The sequence below is a fragment of the Pagrus pagrus genome (assembly GCF_965226575.1).
Source record: "Pagrus pagrus genome assembly, chromosome: 15".
NCBI classification, from domain to species: domain Eukaryota; kingdom Metazoa; phylum Chordata; class Actinopteri; order Spariformes; family Sparidae; genus Pagrus; species Pagrus pagrus.
In genome coordinates this window covers 6,306,636-6,322,380 of record NC_140199.1, presented here as the reverse complement: position 1 = coordinate 6,322,380, position 15,745 = coordinate 6,306,636, and the positions used below count along the sequence as shown (strand labels likewise).

Below are 15,745 nucleotides of genomic sequence, written 5' to 3'. Positions count from 1 at the left end.
GACAAAATGGAAATATGTAACAGGAATTTGAATACAAAGAGGACGTTATTTCAGATATGGCTGAGTGATATGGCCTTCAAATAGTATTGTGATATATGTCAGCTGTATCAGCATATGAAATATATGTAAAGCAGATGTATTACATATAATTCGCTGTAGTTCCTGTGCTACTGCAATGCTTTAACTTACAACATGAACTGACACCTCTGTTTCTCTCTGTCTTCAGGGAAATGAAGCCAGTTACCCCCTGGAGATGTGCTCGCATTGTAAGTATTTTCAATCTTTATCACAAAAGATATGTCTATCAAGACATAAAATTGCATAATAAGAGATTTGATTCACAACACCCACCTCTGTTACTGTCTGCCATCCCTAGAAAGAGCCACTTTCATGGGTTTAGTGGTTTTTTAGGGGTTTAAGTGATGTGTTTCTGGATCTTTAAAGATTTAATCTCTGAATCGGGCTCTTACCACATTCTTGGTCAAGTTCACAAGATGTCTGCCAAGTAGACGTGTTCTGCTTTCAGGAAGAGGAGGGAGAGCTGAGGATATGACTCACATTTCTTCTTTGTCTGCCTCCTTCACCTTCCCTACCTGATGATACACAGCCTTGTGTTGTTGAACAGTCCCCAGAGATGCAGATTTCTCACTGCTCGCTTACGTGCAAATTGCACGTTCTTCACTGTGAGGTTATCACGAACCAGGCTAAAATGGCTCCAGTGCTGCTTGTGGTTAATGAGCACTGAGACGGCGACAGGTCCTCCCGTAGTGTACTTCAGGGACTATGTTGCTGTTTAGATTGACCTCATCATATCTCAGAGTCACATGTGAATGGTTGTTTTAACATCAGAGATGCTGCTCTTCAAGAGGTGTTGTTCATTTTAATTTTAAGGTCTGTGGATGCTGCAGGCCTCGAATAAGCCGATCGTCTCATTCGGCCTGTATGGAAATATTAGATAGACTACCAGTCTGTCTACTTACATACCTGCCTGCCTTCACTCTGGCCATATACTCATTGCACATGACTGGAGTCTTTCACAAGGCTAGGCGGATATTTTGCTCAAGCTAGAAGCGAGCTAGTAGCACGAGAACGGCAAAGAAAGTGCCGCAATAGCCATGTTCATTATTTAAGTTCATATGTTTGGTGTTTTCTTACATGTAAGAGAGACATGAGGTAGTTTAGCGATGATAACAATGTGCTGCGCTCACAGTACACTCACTGGCACAAAGCACACAGCCCCTGAGCTATAGAACAAAGGCTATGTCGACTTGTTTATTAATGTATTTATTAGACTAAAAAAAGCTAAGAGAGCTTCTTGAACAAAGCGAACTAGCTGCTATCACATATGTTTCTGCTGGCAAGCAAGAGCTTCGGGGAAGTCTGTGTCAGTGTAGTCAGGCAGTGCACACTCATTTTGGAGGAATGTATCTGAAACACTTTCAAAATTCAGCTTGCTCTTGCTGGTTTCTACAAGCTTAACAACCCCAGCTTCAACGTCTCATTTTAAGATAACCTGTGTCCTTGTGTTGCAAAGTACCCCAACCCAGACGCATATAAACAGAAGCAAAATGACACTCCTCGTTAGAGAGCGCAGAGACACACTGTGGTCTGTCCATACTTAGATTGTACTACTGTAACATCTTTAGGGACAGGACCTTGGCCTGCCAGGCCTTCCAGGCATTCTTGCCATGGGGTTATGCCACCATGGCGAGGGGAGGTGGGTTTGGATGATGCATGACCCTGAACTGAACCCATCAAGGACTCCACATTCAGTCTGGGATATTTACAGAGTCTCTTTATTTCTATGCCAGTCTGTTTCTCTCACCCTCTAGCTGTCTGTCCTTATTCGCTGCTGTCTGCTGCTGGGTGTCCTCTGTCTAGCTTTCTTTTTTCCTCGTTAATATAACATACAGGGATTAAAACCCAGTACTTTTTAGAAATGCAAAAACTAGAGTAGAAGGCGACAGACATTTTCTAAAAATATTTTTAAAAATCTGTCACTAGACAAACTTAGGAGGAATTAGTGAAGATGAATATTGAATTAATGCATAATTACAGGCAGAGATTAGGGTTTAATTTTGTAAAATATTCACAGTTGCTACTATGCTTTCTTCTATCAAACACTCTTTTTGTCCTCCTGTTTTCTAGATTTTCTTTGATTTTCTCTCTCTTGATCTCTCTCTCTGGCTTTCTCCCTGTGTCTCCCTCTCTCACCCTCCACTGACAGAGCAGCTGTTCAGCTCATCAAGTGCTTAGACAGGCAGGCATTGGCTGTGAAGAAATTAGCTCTGGCCTGCTGGTCAGATAGATTCACTGCGCCACACCTCAACCTTACCGCCCTCAATGAGACGTGATCCTAAAAGGTCTCACACCCACTCACCTGTGCCTGCTGTCAGACAAGTCTTAACTCTGTCTGACGCCCGTAAGATCGAGGAGAAGTTTGTATCTCAGATCACCTTGATAAGATGGACCGTGACGGGAAGGCTCTTGTTCTATGGAAGAGGCCTCACCCTCTATCTTCTTATCAATGCAGTGTCTCACCCCTGCTGGCTTAGCTGAGCTTAGATCAGGCAAAATTTAATGGCCTACTTGTGGGAGTGTGCATAATGAGACACACAAACCACACACCTCCACACATACACACACATGCACACATACACACACATGCACACACACATCTGTAGACACTCTGCTAAAGTGCTCACACACACCCACTCTGCTCCATCACTCTCTTCACCCCACACACAGACGCAAAACCCACCACTATCACACTCTCACAGAGAAACACAGCGACAAGCCTGAAACCATCGCAGGCCTGTCTGCAGCCGCCCAAAATAAACGGCGGGCCACTCGCTGGAGTTCCTTGTTGCTAGGGGTTTCCCTGAGGGCGGGAGCCAGAGGCTCTGCTGGAGGGGTGAGTCGGGGGTTTTCTGATGACGGCACGACTATAAATATATACACCATCAGCGCGCCTCCCTGCTTCGTCCTCAGTTTGGTCTGTGCAGGCGAGCCGTACATTATCAGAGCACCCACAGCAATCAGCCTAATGCACCGAGTTGGCTGGAGCTGTCCTCTGTACTACACACACGCGGCTGTATGGCCTCGTCTTATTAGTGGCCTACATGAGATAAGACTGAGGGATAGAGCGAGAGAGAAGGGATGTGTGTGTGTGTTTATGTGTGTGTGTAAGTATCTGTAAGTGTGTGTGTGTGTGTGTGCCTCTTTTTTTAGTAACAGAAATGACCTGTTTTCCAGATTCGGGGGTAACCACAGTCTGTTCTGTGGCTACCTAATGAAAACACTAACACTACTTTTTTAATTATATTATTTCAAAGTGTATACTTTCACTTCATCTAAAATGCGTGTTTGATGCTGTTATAGCTCATTAATAACTAAACTTTCACTAACGTTAGGTTGCAGACCCAATTATCTGTTGGGCCACAGATTAGAGAAGTGTGTTTTTTTTTTATTATCAGCTTGTATCTGCGTGTATCAGTCACTCATCCAGTACGTTCCCTCGACGACACTCCACCCTCGTTGGCTCAGTACAACCCCATTATGCTAATTGGCGCAGTGTCATGTGTCAACCTTGTGTAATTACTGAGCTGTGCATGTAACCTTCTCATGTTTACCCACCCTCGCACCTTATCTTGTGTGTTTGGGGAGCTATATACAGCCGGGTCTAGGCTGTAATTATCAGTAACATGCCGACTGAATTTCCCTCTGTGCATCACTCCCTCCCCTGCTCGTCTCAGTTCAGGGCTGGCCGTGTTAATGCAGTCACATGTCTCTGTTAATGTGCAGGCAGGGTGAACCGTTTGAGGGCTGAGCATGCTTAAGAGGACAAATTCATTAATGGCATTTGGGAACATTGTGTTTTATAATTAAACAAAAATGGGGAGGAGAAGACAGTTGCACTTAGCAGATTTTCTGTTCACGCAGCTGTGCTGCCGTGTAATGGTTAGCTCGAGCTAACTGACATGTCAAACTGTGGCAACAGTAATGTTGCAGGGTGAAGCAGAACGTTTAGCGTGCAGTCAGAGTAGCTGCCCATACAAATGAGGTTGTTGACAGCTTGCAGCAAGGGTTTTACGAAAATATTGGTGTTGATCACAGTTTGGCCAAGTGTAATATCCAAATTACAGAAACTGCAATTTTTGGATGAAGGCAAAATGTGTGACAAAACAGCATTATAGTGAAGTACTGTAGTGCTGCAGAGATGTCCTGGCCTACAAATCTTGTTCTCTAGATTTATAGATATGTTGGAATTGAAACGACTAGACCTTTTGTTGTATATGTTGTTTGGTTGTGTGCTCACATTATCCTAAATGTTTCCGACAATGTTCAAACTGAGGGAAATCCATGTTAACTCAAAGTAACAGTCCGTTTCCTTTGGTTACCTATTGCTACTTCCAGGGTAGGGATATCAGCAAACAAGACCAAACTAAACACGAATAAAACTTTACCTCTTCTATGGACATTTGTGCCTGAGTCATGTCAGATAGACTTTCATCAGCAGTGATGGTGTATTCACCACAAGCGAAGTGATAATTTGTTGTAATTCGGGTCACTCATGCAGTGTTTATTCACCCAGATTAGTTTACTGTAGATCAGCCTTGCGCTAACGTTAGTAAGCAAACGGCACACACCAGTGGCTCCAGTTCTCCCTCCTCTTCGCCCCTCTCCTCTCTGTAATGTTACAATCATGAAGTAATGTTGATTTCCCCTCTAGCTTCAGTTGGCAGTAAACACAACAGTACGTAAACACCCTCCAGTGCAGGTCACCTCTGCGGATTGCTGCTGCAGTCAGGTTGATAAACAGGAGTGAAGATAAATCCACTTTTTAATCCCAAAGGTTAAAAAAGTAATTATCTCTCCTCCTCCGGGTCAGAGCAGAAGCCGATGCGACTCTAAGCATTATTTCTCCAGAAGGTCTGGCTCTGCACCCGACTCTCTCCTCCAGAGCTGGCAGCTCTTCCCCCGCTCCGCCCCGGCCCGGCCCTCCACACCACTTGGCAAATGTCCTTTGTTTTGTTTCGAAAAGAGAGCCCCCTAGTGGCAGAGGTAACATCTTGTACATTTATGAAAACATCTATGTTTGGTAAAGACTCCAACAAATGTCACATCATCACCTTTTTTCTCTGTGATGCAAAAATCACATCGCAAACGAAGTATCGAGCAGAATAATGATAGTGCAGCTTTTGTATTGATATTTGTGATGGACTCGATGGAACAATTAGCTGTGGACCATGGACCAGAAGAAGAACCATTTGCAGTATTTTGTCTTTCTTAATTGCTGCTTTTATGTGTGTCAGACATAGTGTAAGCCTCCTGTCTTTGCTCAAGAGCTGATAACATACATATGCATGTGTTGTCATGCATACACTTTGTGAACAATTGTTTGAATGTTCCTCCTTCTTTTGTGTGTGTGTGTCTGTGTGTGTGTGTGTGTGTGTGGGTTACTTTGGGGGGCTAACAGGTTCCAGTTGCCTAGTAACACAGTTGAGGGTGCATGCAGTGCTTATGAAAGTGTGTTTGTGTGTGTGTGTGTATTGTGCTCTGCGGTGGAGTATATGAGATTATCATAATCATCTCACAGTTACATTGGGTCTCCCTCAGAGCCGCTCATTAGCATAGCAGTGTGAGGAGCCTCTATGATTGAGCAGCGCTCTCAGAAATGCATTTCTTTTCGTATAGTTTTACCTTGAATGATCCATTAGACGAGAAACGCATCCTTGTTTTCATTATTCCGCTATGTTATTTTTTTAAATGCCAAATAAAAGTTATGAAAGGCACATAGTTGAAAACCGAATCCATTTCTCTGACTGTGAAGTGTAAAAAATGTTTCTGCTCAATCATCACTCAAGAGTTTACTGTATATAAACTCCATCGTGTCAAACCTGCAGCTCTACTTTACCTTCATCCATATTCTAACTAGCGACAAGGGACAGAGGTTTGCATTTTAATGTCAGTTTCCAATATCGCCCACATGATTGCAGCTGTACCTGCTGCAAACATGCAGGTTACGGCCTGTTGCTGGGGTAAAAAACACATCTGTCTGCAAGAGGTGGTCGGGGAGGAAGCTACTGCTGTTTAACTATCCATCGATCACTTCAATTATGAACAATCCAGCGTCATCGAGCAAAATGAAAACAAGGATTCATATCATGATCCTTAAGATATGCCTTGTAACGTCATGTCTGTTTCACCTTGTCTGCCCTAAACATTCAAACGGTGCTACTGCCATGAAAATGACGATTAGGTTATTTACTTCCCTGTCTGGAGTGAATCAGCAGTTTGGGAATATTTGAGGGAGAAAAGATGCGTCAACTAGCTGGTTGCTCTTTTTGAGCATTTGAGCCGAGCACGTTTTTATCACCTGTCTTGTCAATACAGTGACATTTTGTTCCAGTTTTTCATTTTGTTGTCTTCTTTCTCTTGTAAGCAAACCAACACTCACAAGTGGTTCATTTGATGGACAGTTCTCTGTACCTGCCATCACACCAGATTTTGAGATTTTGGCTGCAGTAAAGGAGGATGGCAGTCACTTCTTGTAAAGCTGGTTATCTAGGAATTTAAGCTTTTTTTTAATGGCACTCACTGGAAAGAGTTTGCATAAGAGCTTGAGATAACGTTCTCTGATTTAATATGTTAAATCAGAGAACGTCATTAGTTTATTGGTTGTTATCGGGCGCCATAAACCTCCAGCTATGGTATGATTTAGTAATCTCCGCCTCTTCACCATAACAGGTTCCAGTATAAGCCATATGCTGTATAATTCAGTTAAATTAACTCATGAAGTCTTCATCACAAGTTTTATTTGGCTCAACCTAGAGCCACGTCTGTGTGTGATGCTGGCAGACTCGGGACTTGTTGGTTCGAGACCGGGAAGGGGACTCAGACTGTGAGAAAGCTGTTGTCCTTGCTACCATGAATAATACATGTACCTACTCACTTGGCAGCTCCAGACAGCAGGAAGAGATCTGGCCACGGTGTTCAGATGTTCCCCGCTCAGCGACTGCACCGAAGTTTGCTCCGCGTTGTAAATGTCAGAGCAATTTTTCAGCTTATCCCACTGACCTGCCTGTGTAGCAACAAAAGGAAGCTAAACTGTGACAGAGAGCCTGTTTGAAAGATTAAGCTTTACGTGCGCTGTTTGGAGGGGAGTTCTCCTTGAGGGAGTTTACAGAATGATGAGTGTATTCATATTTTTAGAGCTGCAACTAATAACTAGAAAATGCATTTCCTGCTGGAAAAATGCAGTGTGTGAATGCTGAAATGCACATTGCTATAAATGCAGAAATAGCCTCACACTGCCTTACCAACAGCCGGGATTTGAACTGGTGATCTTGCAGTCCGGGATGTTGAAGTTGAACTCTTCATACTCGAGTACCAGAGCGACCCATTTTCTCCTCATTAGGCAACCCTGAAAAAAGCACCTGGATATTTGTTGATTAGTGCTTTTTAACCATAAAGTCATTGGGGAACCAAAAGGAAGAGCTGTTTTCTCAGTTGGTCTGTGTGATATCTACAGGAAATGTGTCAGGAAGAAGAAGAAATCACAAAAAACATTTATAACTTAAACCAGTCCAGTTGTGCCAAAGGGTTTCCTTGATTTAATAAGTATGGCTTTGATTTAAAAGGGGACACTAAACCCAGTACGGTGATTATCTGTAGCATTGATTCCCCCACGCAGAGGCTAAACCACCATGAGCTAAGCTGGTGTCATGAGCTGTGAACAGGAAACAGGAGGCTGCTGATAAGGAAGTGTTTTGTGTCAGAGGACCGCCGTGTGCTCCGCTCTGATAACTCACACCTAGATGAGACAGAAACCCTGTGGCACATATCGGATTTTCTGTACTCGTGCAGATTCATCATGTATCAGGTGTTGTCAGGAACATGAAAACAAAGCAGTAAACCACTGACCCAGTCTACACAGTATAACAAACATTCACTGTGTGCTGAATGACTGTGTTTCCTACTGAAGTACAGGACAAGAAGCTTATTAGCTTAAGCTCATTGATTGAAAGGCTGCAGTGGTTTTTGTATCACCAATTCAATTAACCAGGTGCTTACACAGTACACAGTTACAATTTACCAGTGACTGATGTTAATGCTGAAGATGAATAAGAGCATTATCATCAAGGAAGTTCTTACTCAAACCATCAGTCATACAGGAGGGAAAATAAGATCTTTAAATGGTAATAGTCCTTTTTAATGTCTTGGTTTTCTCTTTTCTTTCAAGTTAAAGGGGCTCTGTGTAACCATTTGTAGCAATTCACTGGTATTAATCTTTTTTTATTGGACATATGTGAGCAGATTGTAACGTGACATGAAAAATGAGACATTCCCCGCCTCTCTCACTTTCCTTTACAAGCCTGTGGACGATTTGTTAAAGTTGTTTAACGCTGCTGGATTGTGGGTTTCTTAGCCAAGGACGTTCTCGAGTGCCTCGTCTCAGCGCCCTCTCTCCACTCCACTAACAGCGACCGGCAGTTCAAATATATTAAATGTGAAGTAAGAAATTCAGCAAATATTCACATTGAAGACGCTGGAACAAGTGAATTTTGCCACTTTTGCCTTAAACTATCAATCAATTATTGACATAATTGCAGGTTAATTCAACACTGACTTATATCACGTCATATCACATCAGTGAACCGACATGATCTCTGTCCTCCTCCTCCATTGTTTGCTTGCGGCTGCTTGAAATGAGTGCTAAGTTCAGGCGTTTACTGCATATAATATCGTCACCGTTTGATTTTTTGCACTCGATGTCCTTCAGTGATTTAATGGCACCTTGAGCAAATAAAACTCACTTTGTTATCAAGTGACTTTCTGTGGGCTTTTACTATTGGGCTTTAGAGACAGTAGAGGAACATTACATCATAACTGTTTTGAAGAGTGCGCCAAGGACAATAAATGTGCAGCAGCGTTGATGCAGAGTTCAGCAGACTGCAAAGGTTACACCGCTCTGTACTGTGAGCGTCTGCTGCCGTCCATCCAAACTTTCTCGCTCTCTCATTCCTCCCCTACTCCTCCACCACACTCGCACTCTGATTAGTCATCAAGCTGATGTAGCACAGCATGTCAGAGCGTTGAAACCCAAAACACAGCCCACACCCATCTCTCTCTCTCTCCCTCTCTCTCTCTCTGCATCATATAATAAAAAGAGGAAAGATTCAGGTTTGTTGTAAAATAAATCTGATTTGAGGTGAATTTAAAATACAGCTTACATCCTGACTCGACTATAACATTCTCATAAGTTAACTTTGAAGTCTGCTTTTCCCGTTGTTTACCTGTCGTCATCGAGGTCAGTAAACCTGATCAGACCTGAATCCTTTGTCTCATAAATCTGTCACTCCTCCTTCTCTCTGTGAGCAAGGTGTTAAGATTAATAGATAGCCCCTGCCATTTAGGACCCCAGATTAAAGCGGGCGAAGTAGTAGTTTGTGGTTGGCCGATGGGATCACGTGACTGTGTGTGAATGAGCTTATATAGTAATTAACAACTGGCTTTGTTATTGCTTCTGGATTACTCCTTGCTATTGTTCAGTGTACCAGTCAGGGAGTTAGGGCTGCTTCAGATGGCAGGGGAAGTAAAGATCCGGACACCTTCTGCTAAAAAAGCACCAGTAGACAACAAAGTATGTAAGTTTTCAGAAAGTTATATCTATGCATTTGGCGCTCTGTCTGTCTTTTATCTCCCCTTTTCCTACCTTTTTCTTTTTTTCCCCCATGTTCGTTTTAGAGCAGTATTGTCAGAGCAGTACCAGGGTTGGTTTCATGCAAAGTTTGCAATCTAGCAATCGGCACCTATTTCAGGTCTCTGTGGGGAGAAGCCGAACAAAATGCATTGTGGTTATTGTGGGTCTGTGCAGGCCGGAAGTGGTGTCCTTGACCTAGTTGCGAGTGGTGATGGCTACTAAAATTTATGACGACTGTTCGTGCAGGTGTTTGTAAAAAGGTATTTATATTCTGCATGAATATCTGCCTGCGTAGTATATGTGGTTCTTATTCGGAGAACGTTGTTGCAGATGGACAATGCACCGTCTCCTTAACTTTTAGCTTGTCCATTTTTTTCTTCTTGTCCTAGGATGACTTTCCTTTATGGCTGCTCTTAGTTTAGGAGGCTGTCAGGGCACCATGCATGTGATCCATGCCTACTTTATGATTTGTGTTCTTACAGTTTTGATGACTTATGAGATGGATTACAACATCATCTTAATGTTTACAAAGCAATTGTGAATCTCATCCAGATCTTCTCCCTCTCTCTTTTTTTCTTTTTGTCTTTGTCCAGTTGATGCTGATGAGATTAAGAGGCTAGGCAAGAGGTTTAAGAAACTCGACCTAGATAACTCTGGCTCGCTCAGCGTGGAAGAGTTCATGTCGCTGCCGGAGCTCCAACAGAACCCGTTGGTGCAGAGGGTTATCGACATATTCGACACGGACGGGAACGGAGAGGTGGACTTTAAAGGTATGCTATAAACTCTGCTGATGGGAGGAACTAACCAGTTATTCAGTTTACAGCTTTGTTAGTGTGTGAACTGTTAAAAGATAACACAACTCTGATGATATCGTATGAGTACAAGCTGGCCCTCTGCCAAATTTGGTCACAGCTTTATCATAATTCAGCAGGGCTTTTCTCGAAATCGCCTTACTTTAAATTCACTGTTTTGAACTCCAGATTGCTACTTTCACAGTTTATTTATTCAGTTATCCGACTAAAATAGTGATTATAACTCATCTTTTTGGGCGTTAATATATAACTACAGTGTAACATTCAGCCAGCCAACACACGTGGAATGGATTTACTTTTTAAATCCAGAGTGTACCGAGTTGATATTTGGTGTCTGGGCTCTAATCTTGCCACTCCTTGCAAGCATACAGCAAGCTAGCACATCCCAAAACAGAACAGTCGTATCAGATACAGCGGCGCCATTAACATGAGCTTAAAATTGACTAGAGTGAGAACATCATGTCTGTGAAACGGGAGCTCAAGAAACTACAAATATTTGTTTATCAAAACTATCTAAGGAGGTCGAAACTTGACACTTACTATAAAAACAACTCCTCCTCAGACTTTTTCCTCTCTTCATGCACCTTGGAAGTTGTTCCAGTTGTTCCACCAGTAAACTTTAAAAGTTTATCATTCAAGTTATTTATTTATTTATTTATTTACTTACTTATTTGTAGTGCAATGCAAGTGAGCAATATACACATACAGTATGACACAGCACAGTACAAGGGGGGAACTAGACTTAAACAAGCAAACAAGACAAATGAGAAAAGAGACTGAACAAACTGTAGGAGCTATAACAACAGGGTCGAAGAGAGAAAAACAAACAGTTTACAAACAGTAAATGTAATTAAATGCATAAATACAGGTCATAATTGAAGTGTGCTGAATAAATGTGATAATGACTTATATATTACTTACTGTAAATATCAGCCGGTACCACAGAGAAAAGTCTTTTGTGAAATCTGAACTGGACTGTGTGCAAGATGACAATCATGTTCACCCCTAGAGCCACTAAACGAGAAATAACTTCTATAAGAGACCTGGAGTCAACAGAAACCCCCCAAAGAGAAGCAGCAGCTAGGAAAATATGCAGCAAAACCATGTTGGTCAGCAGCAGGAAAGCATCATGATACATCTGCTAAACAACCACCGGAACAAAAGTAGTAGGAACGGCCAGTACAAGAACGTAATCCACCATTAATACCTTTGCAAATACTGCACGTCCTTTAGGTTAGACGGCGGCATAAGCGAACATAAGGGTTAAGGGTTAATACTGTATTAATGTCTGTACTGTAGGGGCTTATGTTTTCCAGCTGTAGCAAGGTCCATTAGCATTTAGCGGGATCTGAATCTCATTTACTGTAATAGAGATGATGACTAGCAGAGGACCATGTTGACGCACATGTACTCTGTACTTTGAGTGGTGAAGAAAATCTACTTTCTGACCAGAATACATGACGGAGGACTAAACCTAACCCTTCAAGATACATGTTACAACAAGCTTTCCATGTTGTAAAATGCATTTCCATATATCCGAAGTCTTAGATATCAATAAAATATTAACTTAACAATATCCTAGCATTGAATAAGAACTGAAAAAGTTGTGGAAATGAGTGATAATAAATTGCCATATTCTTCCATAGCTGTGGATTGACTTTCAGTTTATGTTTTGTGCCACTTGTTGATTAGATTAATCAGCTCTGTCAATGATAACACCCCTCATAAAGAACATATTCACAGGTTACATTAGCTGTAAATCCCACAGCACTGATTGTTGTTCTCTCCTCCCCCAGAGTTCATCGAGGGAGTCTCACAGTTCAGCGTCAAGGGGGACAAGGAACAGAAGCTTCGATGTAAGTAAAACAAACCACAAGTGGTCGGTCTCTAATTCCCAAAACGTGTTGGCTTGTTCTGTCCCCTGTGTCTCCCCTGCTCTGTTTATCTCACCTTGCCCCCACTGCCGCAGCTATAAACAGCCACTGGGGAAATATCTCTAATTGTTGAGTGGTGTATAAAATTCAGTTTTTGGCTCAACTGCTAAGGGCTAGAAAAGCAAAAACATCTCTTATCAGAAATTATTATTTTTCTAACCCAGTCTGATTTTTTTTTTTTTTTTTCTCCTGAAAAACAAAGAGACCGGGAGAAAAACGGAGCTAACTGGAAACCAAACAAGAGCCTGTGTGATAAGGGCTTATTGTTCTGGCCTGCTCAACAGTAGGGCTGGTTCACATGGCCTTGAAATAATATTGCAATTTTGTTAGGCTATATCGCAATACCTAATATATATTCTGATATTTTGAAATCTACCCAGGAGCACAAAGTGTGGGTTGCAAAAATAAAACACATTCTATATCTTCATCTTGTCTTTTTCAATGTTTCGTCGCGCTACGCCTTTCGTGTGTGATCAGTCTTGTGATGTCGGGAAGGCCTGGACATTATTGATAAATAATCACCAGTAATGTAGATTTAATGACTAAGTGGGTAAAGGCAGGTATTAAAACAAGTAGAACATTCTGGTAACATCAGCAAATTACAACATTAGTTGTACCTACATATAGTATATCACGATAACAATATAACGCTGATATATTCCTCAGTCCTAGCAGGGACAACATTAAGGAACATGTAAAGGTGAAAGACTTAACTGAGTCTTTCAAATGTTACCAGTTGCCATCCAAGACAAACTCTGGTAGCATTTGGTGCTCTGTAGCCGCTGCTGTGTAACTGATCGACACTCCTGTCTCCCCCTGCTTCTGTTCCTCCCCTCCTCCTACCACACCCTGCAACACAGTTGCTTTCAGGATCTACGACATGGACAAGGACGGCTACATCTCCAACGGCGAGCTCTTCCAGGTGCTGAAGATGATGGTAGGCAACAACCTGAAGGACACGCAGCTCCAGCAGATCGTGGACAAGACCATAATCAACGCAGACAAGGACGGAGACGGCAGGATATCCTTCGAAGAGTTCTGTGCAGTAAGTCCGAGCCCTCCTGGGGTATTTTGGGCGCGGTGACATTTCTGCTGATGCGGGCTGTTGTGGTGAAAGCAAATGTCAAAGGGGCAAAAAAACTCAACAGATTTTTTCTTTGGCTCGACAACACAGGGTTTCAGTTTCACGCTTCCTTTTGAAATATGGTGTCAGGGGCTATAAACATCGGCTGCTGAGTTCTTGCAGCATATGATGGGACACTAAAACTACTGAGCTAGCACTTTGGATGTGTTATACTACAGGAGCACAGGACCGAGCAACAAATAAGAGATTCATTTTACATGGATGCCTTTCAGCTGAAGCTTATCTAACGACATTTGCAATGTGTGAAATGAGCTTGTATTCATAATGAGAAAGCAATAGTCAGAAGTGCGTAATGCCTTGACGTAATTCTCAAAATCCTGGGATAATCATGTGAGAAGGGCGAGCACGGAAAAGATGAGGTTTCAGGCTGCATGGCAAACAGGCAGTGACTCTACTGTATTAATGTGGAGAGGAAAAAAGCTTCACAATCAAGACGGTATTTATTTTCATTGGATACAAATATTTAAGTCTAATGAAAACTTCCATATTAAAACATCCATCAGACTGAGAGAGAGGATTAAACGTCTGAAGTCTCTAAAAACCTTTTTAAAAACGTCTTTAGATTCTTTGGATTCACACTCGATGGACTGGGATAGCAGAGGCTAGATCACTATTGAAGAAGTGTCAGACGAAAGTCAAACTCAATTCAAAGCTTCGTAAAGATTCTGTAAGAGTCGAGCGATCTGATGAGAGAGGCAGTCAAAGGATGGAAGGAATGAAGTGACAGTCTGGTGTATTTTTGGATGGAAAGCTGATGGAGTCACTGGAGTTTGATGTAGATCAAATTAAGATGTGGCTACTGTTTTGCAGGTCACCAAAACACAGAAATGAGTTCATCCTAGAGAGATGTCGGTATTACAGTGGGGTTACTCTGTAGATCTGGTCTTGAGGGCTTTGGTCGCAGTCAAAAAACCCACAAAATTAAGACTGAGTGTGACTGCATGGCTGTCACACTGCTTTCACAGTGATTAAAACACTGGATAGATGGACGCTACATGGCCTAATTTAATCATCAAATTTCAGATCAGAGGGCAAACAGAGCCTCCTTCTACACTATTAGTTCTCTCTTGTTGAAAAGTATCATCCATGTGCCATGTCCCTGTTGGAGACTTACTCTGAAATGAAAGGCACCAGTTGTAGCTGACAGACACGAGGCCCACATTTGACGGCTGCATCTCCGGAGCCTTGAACTAAAAAGGCTGTCGTTCTTGCGGGAGTGAATTTCCAGGACATTTCAGGAGAATATTGGATCCCGTTTTTTAACAGTGCCGCGGCTCAAACACTTCAAGGTTCAGGGAAGAGAATGTGTGACATGATTTCAGTCTGGATTATAGTCGTTTAGATCTGAGCGCTGTAGGATGAAAGAAACTGAATAAAAGAGGGTAAAAATATCACAATTGATTTAAAAATACATTTCTGCAAAAGGCTTTTATTAGTTAAGGGATCATCACCAGTGATGCTGCAAGATATCAGCAGGATGACAAAACCTTTGCTGGTTAAAACTGAACCGTTGTGAAGTGCTGAAAGACTTTCTCGACTGAAGGGGCTCTCCACATTCAAGCTCCAAGTTCGGTTTGTTATTACTGAGAAGAGGCTGCAGGATGTGCAGTAGTAACCTTGGCAAAGTGAAAGTGAGGACTGCTCAGCGTGCTAAAGCAGTTGTATAATGTCTTCTGTTGCTCTGGAGGAGCTTTCCACTGTTGTAATGTCGGCTTGGCTGGAGACTATAAAGTGTAGGTGTGGTGTTATTGTGGATCAAACTACATTTCTTGGCAAGAGCTGCGCAACTCTGCCTCTGATTGGTTGCCTTCATTGATTCTCCATAACAAAGATGGCCCATTACAAGCTGGGCCTTTTGTTATGAAATGGTTTATACTTCCTGTCTTCTAAGTGGGCATTGTTGCCCAAACTGACCAAAGTCGGTCTTGGAGTCCAGCCGTGTTCACTATCATTCCAGGCTGCCTGAGCTGACCCTCAGTGCCCGTGGTGACGCCCCCTGTGGTCCGAGGTCCCGGTCCAGACAAACTCTAGGGCCACTGGCTCCACGGCTAACTGAGCCATTCGCTAATTAGCAAACGGTAGCCTGTGTTTGAAAAAAACGGCATTTACACGCTAATTTTAGTGTGAAAATTTACGCGCAATAGTGTGT

General features: G+C 42.5%; 1 protein-coding gene across 1 annotated transcript in view; it reads left to right on the top strand.

Annotated features, from left to right (window-relative positions):
• The window catches only part of ppp3r1a (protein phosphatase 3, regulatory subunit B, alpha a), a 37,395-nt gene that overhangs the window by 18,523 nt on the left and 3,127 nt on the right, over nucleotides 1–15,745 (top strand). Inside the window, exons 2-5 of the mRNA XM_084375666.1 lie at nucleotides 227–266; nucleotides 10,300–10,476; nucleotides 12,315–12,374; nucleotides 13,313–13,497. Of these exons, the coding sequence (XP_084231792.1) occupies nucleotides 227–266; nucleotides 10,300–10,476; nucleotides 12,315–12,374; nucleotides 13,313–13,497 (462 nt within the window). The remainder of the gene's footprint in view (nucleotides 1–226; nucleotides 267–10,299; nucleotides 10,477–12,314; nucleotides 12,375–13,312; nucleotides 13,498–15,745) is intronic.